This window comes from Microcaecilia unicolor, chromosome 14 (assembly GCF_901765095.1).
Source record: "Microcaecilia unicolor chromosome 14, aMicUni1.1, whole genome shotgun sequence".
In the NCBI taxonomy this organism is placed as follows: Eukaryota; Metazoa; Chordata; class Amphibia; order Gymnophiona; family Siphonopidae; genus Microcaecilia; species Microcaecilia unicolor.
Window position 1 is genome coordinate 48,463,712 of NC_044044.1, and position 11,632 is coordinate 48,475,343.

At 47.6% G+C, this 11,632-nt stretch overlaps 1 protein-coding gene across 2 annotated transcripts in view; it reads left to right on the forward strand.

Annotated features, from left to right (window-relative positions):
* SLAMF1 (signaling lymphocytic activation molecule family member 1) overlaps window positions 1-11,025 on the forward strand; it is a 72,525-nt gene extending 61,500 nt beyond the window's left edge. The window contains exons 6-7 of one of the 2 annotated variants that reach the window (XM_030188240.1): window positions 3,086-3,153; window positions 10,458-11,025. In XM_030188240.1, coding sequence (XP_030044100.1) covers window positions 3,086-3,153; window positions 10,458-10,637 — 248 coding nt within the window. In that variant the 3' untranslated portion in view covers window positions 10,638-11,025. The remainder of the gene's footprint in view (window positions 1-3,085; window positions 3,154-10,457) is intronic. The other variant, XM_030188241.1, reaches the window with a different exon arrangement.
* The last annotated feature ends 607 nt before the right edge of the window (window positions 11,026-11,632 follow it).

An 11,632-nucleotide genomic window follows, 5' to 3' on the forward strand; every position in this document is an offset into this window, starting at 1 on the left:
CCCCCTCCCTTTCTCTGTCTATTGTTCATCTTAAATGGAACGATTTACCCCTGCATAACTCTCTACCTTGATATCTTCTGTTGAGATTTTCGACATCTTTAAAACAGTTTAAGATCTGAAAACAGACCTTTTTCTCCAGGCTTTTCCTATCTGATCATTTTTTGAAGTCTCGATAGTGCAGGTAATGTTGTATTAGAATTTTTTGTCCACAATTAAGATCCAGGATATACACTTAGCAGAACATTATCGATAACTAAACAGGAAATTAAACAGGTCCCCCCCCCCCCCCCCATCAGTGTCCCTTTTCATTACAGAGCTATTCACTTCATAGAACTTCTGGCTGTTATAAATTCAGAAAGTTGTACAGATTCATAAAACACATATTTCACCGATTGATGGCGTATTACTACTACTACTTAACATTTCTAGAGCACTACTAGGGTTACGCAGCGTTGTACAATTTAACAAAGAGAGACAGTCCCTGCTCAAAGAGCTTACAATCTAATAGACAAGTGAACGGTCGGTCCGATAGGGGCAGTCAAATTGGGGCAGTCTGGATTCACTGAACGGTAAGGGATAGGTGCCGAATGCAGCATTGAAGAGGTGGGCTTTAAGCAAAGACTTGAAGGGAGGGGGCTTGGCGTAAGGGCTCAGGAAGGTTGTTCCAAGCATAGGGTGAGGCGAGGCAGAATGAGCGGAGCCTGGAGTTGGCGGTGGTGGAGAAGGGTACTGAGAGGAGGGATTTATCCTGTGAATGGAGGTTACGGGCGGGAACGTAAGGGGAGATGAGGGTAGAAAGGTAGTGAGGGGCAGCTGACTGAGTGCATTTGTAGGTAAGAAGGAGAAGCTTGAATTGAATGCGGTATCTGATCGGAAGCCAGTGAAGTGACCTGAGGAGAGGGGTGATATGAGTATTATACACTTACAAGGGTATCGTAAAAGAAATGTAGCTCCCAGTTGGAGCACTCCTGGCTTTAACAAAAGAAACTGCCTGCGTCTTTAGAGACATCTGGAAATATACGGACCTTGAGTCCCAAGAACTCCTTTTCTCTATTTTTAAAGAATTTTTTCATAATTAGTATTTTATCCATAGATAAAACTAAGGTTATTAATAGAGTTGCGCTCGGCACCTAACTCTTACCTTTCAGGAAATCCAGGCTGCCCCAATTTGACTGCCCCTATCAGACTGACTGTTCACGTGTCCTTTAGATTGTAAGCTCTTTGAGCAGGGACTGTCCTTCTATGTTAAATTGTACAGCGCTGCGTAAACCTAGTAGCGCTTTAGAAATGTTTAGTAGTAGTAGAGTTGCAGAAGACATTAATTCTACTGTAGGTGTTTCCAGTATGGCTGAAATATCCAAAGATTGGTCTATTTGTTGCACAGATTCATCAGAAATCTTGGTGGGCAAATAATAAACGAGCCAGAAGGGGAAGAGTGTAATCTGTAAACCCTAATATCTCTCTCAGGTCTCTATTAAGCATTTCTCTTGGGGTAATGGTAACTACCCTAGGGAAATTCAGGTATTTTATGTTGTTTTGTTTGTATTTTATTGCGCATGTTCTGTTGTAAACTGCTTAGTAGTTCAGTGAGGTATACATTTTTTAAATAAATAAATATCTGATACCCTCTTTTGTTCATCTTAAACGTAACAATTCACCATTGTGCATCCACAATGTAACTCTCGACCTTCTTTTGTAAGCCACATTGAACCAAACATGTTTGGAAAATGTGGGATATAAATGCTGTAACATAGTAACATAGTAGATGACGGCAGAAAACGATCTGCACGGTCCATCCAGTCTGCCCAACAAGTTAACTCATATTTGCTGCTTTTTGTGTATACCCTACTTTGATTTGTACCTGTGCTCTTCAGGGCACAGACCGTATAAGTCTGCCCAGCACTATCCCCGCCTCCCAACCACCAGCCCCGCCTCCGGCACAGACCATATAAGTCTGCCCAGCACTATCCCCGCCTCCCAACTACCAGCCCCTCCTCCCAACCACCGGCTCTGGCACAGACCGTATAAGTCTGCCCAGCACTATCCCCGCCTCCCAACTACCAGCCCCTCCTCCCAACCACCGGCTCTGGCACAGACCGTATAAGTCCGCCCAGCACTATCCCCGCCTCCCAACCACCTGCCCCTCCTCCCAACCACCGGCTCTGGCACAGACCGTATAAGTCTGCCCAGCACTATCCCCGCCTCCCAACCACCTGCCCCTCCTCCCAACCACCGGCTCTGGCACAGACCGTATAAGTCTGCCCAGCACTATCCCCGCCTCCCAACCACCTGCCCCTCCTCCCAACCACCGGCTCTGGCACAGACCGTATAAGTCTGCCCAGCACTATCCCCGCCTCCCAACCACCTGCCCCTCCTCCCAACCACCGGCTCTGGCACAGACCGTATAAGTCTGCCCAGCACTATCCCCGCCTCCCAACCACCTGCCCCTCCTCCCAACCACCGGCTCTGGCACAGACCGTATAAGTCTGCCCAGCACTATCCCCGCCTCCCAACCACCTGCCCCTCCTCCCAACCACCGGCTCTGGCACAGACCGTATAAGTCTGCCCAGCACTGTCCCCGCCTCCCAACCACCTGCCCCTCCTCCCAACCACCGGCTCTGGCACAGATCGTATAAGTCTGCCCAGCACTATCCCCGCCTCCCAACCACCTGCCCCTCCTCCCAACCACCGGCTCTGGCACAGACCGTATAAGTCTGCCCAGCACTGTCCCCGCCTCCCAACCACCTGCCCCTCCTCCCAACCACCGGCTCTGGCACAGACCGTATAAGTCTGCCCAGCACTATCCTCACCTCCCAACCATCAGCCCTGCCTCCCAACCACCGGCTCTGGCACAGACCGTATAAGTCTGTCCAGCACTATCCCTGCCTCCCAACCACCAGTCCCGCTGTCCACCACCGGCTCTGGCACATAATAATGTGATTCGTCTGAGGTGAGAGGGGCAGGGGCAATGCTGGGACTACAACTGAGGGACAGAGGGGTAAAGTGACTTGATTCAAAGTCACAGAATCAGTAGAGAGCAAAGGCAATTGTTCACTAGTCGGTTTTGTTTTGTTTTTTTTCCAAGCAGGTAGAACTGAGATTGTCAACACACCTGACATCTTCACAATTTATTCTGCAGTTGAAAGACCAATGGTAAGTCAGAATGAGGCCAGGTGATTTCTTCAGTTACCCTTAAACAAATTCCCAGTGAGATGTGTCCTTATCTTAGCACTGCTGAACACAGCAGGTTCAAGATATCCAGGTAACTTTCTCCACATATCTTAGTCCTGCTATATCCAGGGCTTTTTTTGAGGGAGTACTCGGGGGTACTGAGTACCGGCACCTTTTCCAGTGTCTACTAAAATTGACCCATGGACCCAAGTTTTAATGAAAGAGCTCAGGCTTTACACACCAATTCTGCCTTGTCATAGATTCTGTGACTGGTTGCAGGGGGCCTGGCTATTGTGGGGTGGGTCCCTCAGTGATCACCCCACCCCGAAGGTTGGTCTGGCATTTTGAGTACTGGCACCTTTTCCATTGTCTGCTAAAATTGACCCACGGGACCCCAAGTTTTAATGAAAGAGCTCAGAATCTACACACCAATTCTGCCTTGTCATAGATTCTGTGACTGGTTGCAGGGGGCCTGGCTATTGTGGAGTGAGTCCCTCAGTGATCACCCCATTCCTGAAGGGTGGCCTGGCATTTTGAGTACCGGCACCTTTTTCGCTAGGAAAAATGCACTGGATAAGACCATAGATATGTGGCCACTACCAAGCTTTTAACCTCATCCCCAGAACACTACTACCCAACTCTCCTCTTCCCAAACAAGGATTGGGCAACCTGCGGCCCACAGGCCACATACGATCCACCATTAAATTTTATGTCGCCCCAAAGACCATGGAAAGTATACAGAGAAAATGTCATTAGCCAGAGTTTTGTTGTCAATGGAAGCGTTGATGGATAGAACCATGGGATAAGACTTGTTTGGAAAGACAAAAGTATATGGTAACTGGTAATAATTTTTGTTCATTCAGTCGTCACATTGAGTTTTGTTGGCAGAAAATTACATGTTCGTTTTGTGTGTGCGGCCCACTAGGGATAGTATTGACAGTCATGCGGCCCTCTGTGTACAAAGCCTTCCCAGCCCTTCTCCTCCTAAACAAAGGGGAGGGTCTATTCAGAGGTGTCAGCAAGCAGCTTTATTCAAATGTTTATTTATTTAGATTTTGCTCACACCTTTTTCAGTAGTAGCTCAAGGTGAGTTACATTCAGGTACTGTGGATATTTCTCTGTCCCAATCTAGCTTTGTACCTGAGGCAATGGAGGGATAAGTGACTTGCCCAAGATCACAAGAAGCAGCAGTGAGATTTGAACTGGCCACATCTGGATTGCAAGACTTGGGTTAAAAGCTTGGTAGTGGCCACTCCAGGCTGTTTACGGTGACCGACATTGAATATCTGCTTTATTTTTGGCCGATTTAAAGAGAACCGGCTAAGTTGATATCCAGACTTAGTGGGTTATCTTTAAACTGGCCAAAGATATACCAGGTTTTCATGCGGCCAAATATGGCTGCTAAACCAGCTCTAAAAATCGGCAGCTATCTGCTTATATCGGGTGTTATAAGCCGCTATCTGCTACCCTCTAACTGGGGATATTCAGTTATGTCCCACTGGATGTCAGCGAATAGCAATCTCCACTAAGCTTCTGAGGATCCATTCTTTCTGAACAGAATTCCTTTATGTTTATCCCATGCATTTTTGAATTCTGTTACCGTTTTCATCTCCACCACCTCCGGCGGGAGAGCATTCCAACATTTCAGAAGTAATCAATATTTTAGAGGCAATCAACATTTTTTTTTAGGCCCCAGCCAGCGTTACCTCTGGATATTCAATGCTAGGCTATGTCTGGGCCAGTACCATAGCGAGGGTGGCTGACACCCGGGGCGGGTCGCCGCTGCACCCCCCCCCCCCCCCCGGGTGCAGCACGGCGCACCCCCCCCCCCCCAGAGCGCATTCTTACCACTGGCATAGGAAAGGGGACAGGTGGGCGGGCCGCTCCGCCCTGAGTGCATGTCGCTGGGAGCTGCGTCGGCTCAGCTGGTTCCCTGCTCTCTCTGCCCCGAACAGGAAGTAACCTGTTCCGGGGCACAGAGAGCAGGGAACCAGCGGAGCCGACTCCCCCCCCCCCCCCCAGCGGCGTGCACCCGGGGTGGACCGCCCCCCGCTTCCTATGCCACTGGTCTGGGCACAGTCACTGAATATCTGGGAATGTGTGGCCAGGTATCTCTTATCTGGTTAAGTGCGATATTCAGCACTTAACAGCTTAAGCAAAACTGGATGAAGATAGGACTGTGTTTTCTGTGATCTGGCTGCTTAACGTAGGCAGTTAACTGCTGAATATCGGCACCTAACCGCATAAATGTTGACCCCACCCACGGACCACCCACAAAATAGCACTGATTCTCAGAGGCACTAACTGGTTAAGTACCACTGAATATCAGCAGATAGGCCCGCACCAGAGGAGTAGCCAGACCGCACAATTTGGATGGGTCACTGGGCAAACTGATGAGCACATGTTCTGTAGTCTCACACTACCCCTCCCCCATGCCAAGTCAAAACTTTACAGAGAATATTTGTGCTGGTGGGAATCCCCAAGCTCCACCAGCTGCGGGGGGTCCTCCGGTGGCAAGAACGGCTCCCTCTCCTTCTTGCTTCAACTGGCGGCACTATCCACACGCCCTACCCCTTTGCACATGCTTGGTTTTCATGCATGTGTGACAACTGAGTGTGTGCGGCAGGGGGAGGCCAGCACGATGGCAGGGTGCAGATAGTGCCAATGGCTAAAGCAAGTAGGAAAGGGAGCTGTTCTTGCTGTCAGAGGACCCAGTGGCCAATCCAGGTCACAAGTACGTGGCAAGATCCCAAAAAAGTACATTTTATGCTACTTATTCTAGAAACAAGCACTGGATTTCCCCCAAATCCATTTTAATAATGGTCTATTGACTTTTCCTTTAGGAAGCTATCCAAACCTTTTAAAAAACCCCGCTAAGCTAACCGCTTTTACTACATTTTCTGCCAACGAATTCCAGAGAATGATGTGGTTACTAACTAAAGATTTATTTTATTTTTGTTACATTTGTACCCCGCGCTTTCCCACTCATGGCAGGCTCAATGCGGCTAACATGGGGCAATGGAGGGTTAAGTGACTTGCCCAGAGTCACAAGAGATATCCTATATAATAATTCTCACCTCCAACGTTCTATGCCTGGGACCATGCCACACTCTGAGGTGGTCTGGTAGGCTGTGTAGATCACGCTGACATCATCACAGCCATTATGATGTCAACTTCAGAACCCGGGAGGGAAAAAAAAAAACATGCCTCACAGCTGATCCATGTCCAGAGGAGGGTCACTGGACATGGGTGGCTGCAGGGGGGGCAGGGGAGAGAGGGGGGTCGCTGGACATGGGTGGCTGCAGGGGGGGCAGGGGAGAGAGGGGGGTCGCTGGACATGGGTGGCTGCAGGGGTCGCTGGACATGGGTGGCAGGAGGGGGGGCAGGGGAGAGAGGAGGTTCGCTGGACATGGGTGGCTGCAGGGGGGGCAGGGGAGAGAGGAGGTTCGCTGGACATGGGTGGCTGCAGGGGGAGAGGAGGGTCGCTGGACATGGGTGGCTGCAGGGGGAGAGGAGGGTCGCTGGACATGGGTGGCTGCAGGGGGAGAGGAGGGTCGCTGGACATGGGTGGCTGCAGGGGAGCCGAGGAAAACCTTGCTAGCGCCCTTCATTTGTATCAGAAACGGGCCTTTTTTACTAGTATTATTATAAAGGTTTAGCTTGTTTTCAGAGAGTAGTCATTTCTTCTTGATTTTGGCTTGTATTTTTATCTCTTTATGTTCTTGGAAACTCCTTACTTGTGGATTACAAAGAGCTTTTATTTCTTAACTTAAATTTTACATAGATGAAGCTCTATTTCTGTACAAGTGTGATACTTGATAATGTACATTTAAAATTGCATAAATAAAAATGAGGTAGATAGTGGGTGGCACAGAAATTATATACTGGCCACCACTGTCACTGCTGTTGTCTTTGGAAGACTCTGAACAAATGTCCACTGGAAACAAGTTCCAGAGAGATTAAGAAGTAGAATCAAATTCATCTCTTCCAGATACCTCTAAAGACACTGTCATGGGTAGAAACTAGCAAAATCATAATCTCGTGTAGTTTTGGCCTCTAGCTGTCAGTATTTCCCCATGAAACAGTGCTAAGAATTTCCCCTTGAGGATTGGCATGGGAAGGTCATTAGGTTTTTTGACTATTTTTGAACTATTTAGCTGGAGGTCGCAGAGAAACCCAAGCCAGCCAGTAGCGTGAAGGCTCTTAACTAATATATTTTGCCAAAAGGACACAATTATTTTACAAACAGGCTGACTCTGCTCTGCTTATTGTAAACTTCACGTGAAGAGGAATTCTACCACTAGGGGGTCAATATTCAACCGGCAACAGTGAGCTTTTTTCAGCTGCCACCGGCTTTATTCCTAATACCGGGTTAAGTCCGGGAACCGGCATGGAACATCTGGGTTTATGTTGCTGGCTCTGGCACTTAACCGCATAAGCAACACTGCATAAAGATAGGATTGTGTTTTATGAGGTGTGAATTGTTTTTTGTGTGTGTTACATTTGTACACCGCGCTTTCCCACTCATGGCAGGCTCAATGCGGCTTACATGGGGCAATGGAAGGTTAAGTGACTTGTCCAGAGTCGCAAGGAGTTGCCTGTGCCGGGAATCAAACTCAATTCCTCAGTTCCCCAGGACCAAAGTCCACCGCCCTAACCACTAGGCCACTCCTCCACTGTTGCTACTATTTGAGATTCTACATGGAATGTTGCTATTCCACTAGTGAAGTCGGCCCTTGCAGATCACCAATGTGGCCGCGCAGGCTTCTGCTTCTGTGCAGGACGTCAGACTCACAGAAACAGAAGCCTGCGCAGCCTTCTACATGGAATGCTGCTAGTGGAACAGCAACATTCCATGTAGAATCTCCAATAGTATCTATTTTATTTTTGTTACATTTGTACCCTGCGCTTTCCCACTCATGGCAGGCTCAATGCGGCTTACATGGGGCAATGGAAGGTTAAGTGACTTCTCCAGAGTCGCAAGGAGCTGCCTGTGCCGGGAATCAAACTCAATTCCTCAGTTCCCCAGGACCAAAGTCCACCGCCCTAACCACTAGGCCACTCCTCCACTGTTGCTACTATTTGAGATTCTACATGGAATGTTGCTATTCCACTAGCAACATTCCATGTAGAAGTCGGTCCTTGCAGATCATCACCAATGTGGCCGCGCAGGCTTCTGCTTCTGTGAGTCTGCGCAGTCTTCTACATGGAATGTTGCTAGTGGAATAGCAATATTCCATGTAGAATCTCCAATAGTATCTATTTTATTTTTGTTACATTTGTACCCCGCGATTTCCCACTCATGGCAGGCTCAATGCAGCTTACGTGGGGCAATAGAGGGTTAAGTGACTTGCCCAGAGTCACAAGGAGCTGCCTGTGCCTGAAGTGGGAATCGAACTCAGTTCCTCAGGACCAAAGTCCACCACCCTACCCACTAGGCCACTCCTCCACTGTTGCTACTATTGGAGATTCTACATGGAATGTTGCTATTCCACTAGAAGTCGGCCCTTGCAGATCACCAATGTGGCTGCACAGGCTTCTGCTTCTGTGAGTCTGATGTCCTGCACGTACGTGCAGGACGTCAGACTCACAGAAACAGAAGCCTGTGCAGCCTTCTACATGGAATGTTGCTAGTGGAATAGCAACATTCCATGTAGAATCTCCAATAGTAGCAACGTTCCATGTAGAATCTCCAATAGTAGCAACATTCTGTGTAGACGTCAGCCCTTGCAGATCACCAATGTGGCCGCGCAGGCTTCTACATGGAATGTTGCTAGTGGAATAGCAACATTCCATGTAGAATCTCCAATAGTATCTATTTTATTTTTGTTACATTTGTACCCTGCGCTTTCCCACTCATGGCAGGCTCAATGCGGCTTACATGGGGCAATGGAGGGTTAAGTGACTTGCCCAAGATCACAAGGAGCAGCAGCAGGATTTGAACCGGCCACCTCTGGATTGCAAGACCAGTGCGCTAACCACTAGGCCACTCCTCCACTAACTTAGGTGGTTAAGTGCTGTAATTTGTGTTATATTCTGTACATTATTATGCTTTATTCACTTTATTGTTTGTTTGTAAGCCCCATTGAACTTACATCTATATCAGGCTAATATGGGGTATAAATGTCATGAATAAATAAATATTTAACCGCATAAGTGGCAACTCCAGCCCCAGACGGCCCATAAAATGCCCAGCTTGTCAGCCCACAATATGGCCGGCTTTGAGTTTAGCGGTCTGTGGTGATATTCAGCAGCACCAACCAGGTTAAGTGCCGCTGATTAGCAGTGGGTAGCCCTGCAAGAGCGCTTTAACTCGCCAGGATCCGTGTACAGTCCTTGCAAAAGTGCTGTCTCAAACACTTAGCTAGACTGTCAGCTAAACCAGAGTTCAGAACATCACTGTGAAAGAACTCTTGAACCAGAATCTTCTTTAATACAAAGCCAAACAAAAGGAAATAACTTACAGTTTGATGTGCTAGTTAAGAGTCTCTGCCTTGCAGAACTGGGAGTCTGTTCTCTACCAGCTCACCCTGTGTACAAGGGAAACCAGACATCTCAGCACCAAGCTGGGAGAGAGTAGATGCTGTGAATACTTTTAAATGATGAAAATCTGATGATGTTACAAAGCTTTTGAAAGGCTTAAGGTACAGTGTTAGTTACAGTTCATAACAAGCATGTTGCAGGCAGAGCCCTTTCGCTCAATGGAGAGCGAATTTGCAGGCTACAGCCCAGCATACACAGGGACAAAGGGCCAGCCAATAGGAAAAGTCCCACAAGGCCTTGGGAACAGGAAGAGCCTATCACAAGAGAACTACAATTACATCACTTTGTAGTCCTATCCTACTTAAAGAGCACCCTGCCTCCAGGAATATGGGGGTAGAACAAGCTATTTCTGCCCAATTAAACTGCTTTGACTATCGACCCCCTAGGTGTCCCCTTGCACACCAAAGTGTACACTTACCTGCAACAGTGCCAGCCCAGCAGAGTTCCTAAGCGCTATTGTAAGAGGGCCTGTTAAGTTGCAAAACTCATAAATGCAAGGGCCGTATACATGGGCGGAGTTTCCACTTACACGTGTGTCTTGCAGTTACTGCATTCCTACCGCATTTACGCACCCATAGTCAGGTTATGGCTGATGAAACTATGGGCGCTGGTGTTCATTAATGACATATGAGTACCCAGATGCCACTGTAGAATAGACTCTTACCATATGGCATCTGGGCACCCACTTAGAGAATTTTCTTCCGTGTCCTTTGTAATGTTTTTCTCTTTTGTTCCATTTATAGCCAACAAATAATGTTCCCCACACTGCTGAGAACCATGAATCTCTGACCGTTTATGAACTGGCGTGGCCACCTCAGGCGTCATCTGCTCTTACTTCTGCAACACACCCGCCTAACTACAACAGCTGCAGGCCAGGAGGTCCTGGTCCAAAGGAAAGCTTGTCATGTGGGCCAAACCTGTGAGTGCTCAGCAGGCTGCCACTTCTGATAGACTTTGTCTCCACAGCCCGTGGAAGAATCCGTGACTCCTTGATTTAGTCCACCCCCTGGGGAACCTCCCAGTCTGTCAGGTTTTCAGGATATTCTCCGTGGCTACTAAGGCTATTACTGCAGGACCAGTAAAGCTAAAGCCTTGATATGATCAGCTTACAGAGACAACGCCAAGCAACAAACAGAAGATAAGATTATAGTGATATTTTTGTACTCAAAAATGTGGAACAAGGGGCCATAGATTAGAAAGAGAAACATACAGACTAGATCTGAACTGAAAATCCTGTTGCAGTGCAACGCTGGAGAAAAAGAAATGTATTTTCTCTTGCACTTTGTAAAATGACATAAGAGATGCATTTTCCCAAAGCTGAAATTTTCCAATCAGTAAATTGAAAAATATATATTTTTTATACCTCTGTAGTCTGGACATATTTATTCAGCCACCACATTGGACATTTATTTCAAAGGCCAACCACAGCATTCGAACAAAAATCCAGGTAGTCAGTGGCCAGCGCTGAATATCCGGATTGAGTGGAGACCAGCAGCAATATCCGGAGAGTGGCGATATTAGGCACCTCTGTCCAGAGAACTGTCCGCATTGCTATGTGTTAGACAGTGGCAGTATCTGGATAATTCGACACCGCCCTTGCTCCGTGCACAGACCATCCTGGCGCTATCCAGATAGCGCTACTGAGTTATCACTTAAGAGTTCAAATCTTTTTATTGATATTTCATATGAACAAACATAAGCAGGGACGATATCCCCATAAGAATCGCCAGAGGAAATCTAAACTCTGCTAAGCCTCTTTGTTCACCTCCTTGAGCCAGATAACAGCACCTGTCATCCGGATAAGTGGTTTTGAATATTGGGCACTTAATTTTCTAATTGGTCCCAATCTCTCTTTTTCATTATTCTTCACCTACATCTCTCTTCATGGTCTCCTTTCCATTTTCTGTTTCTTCTTTCT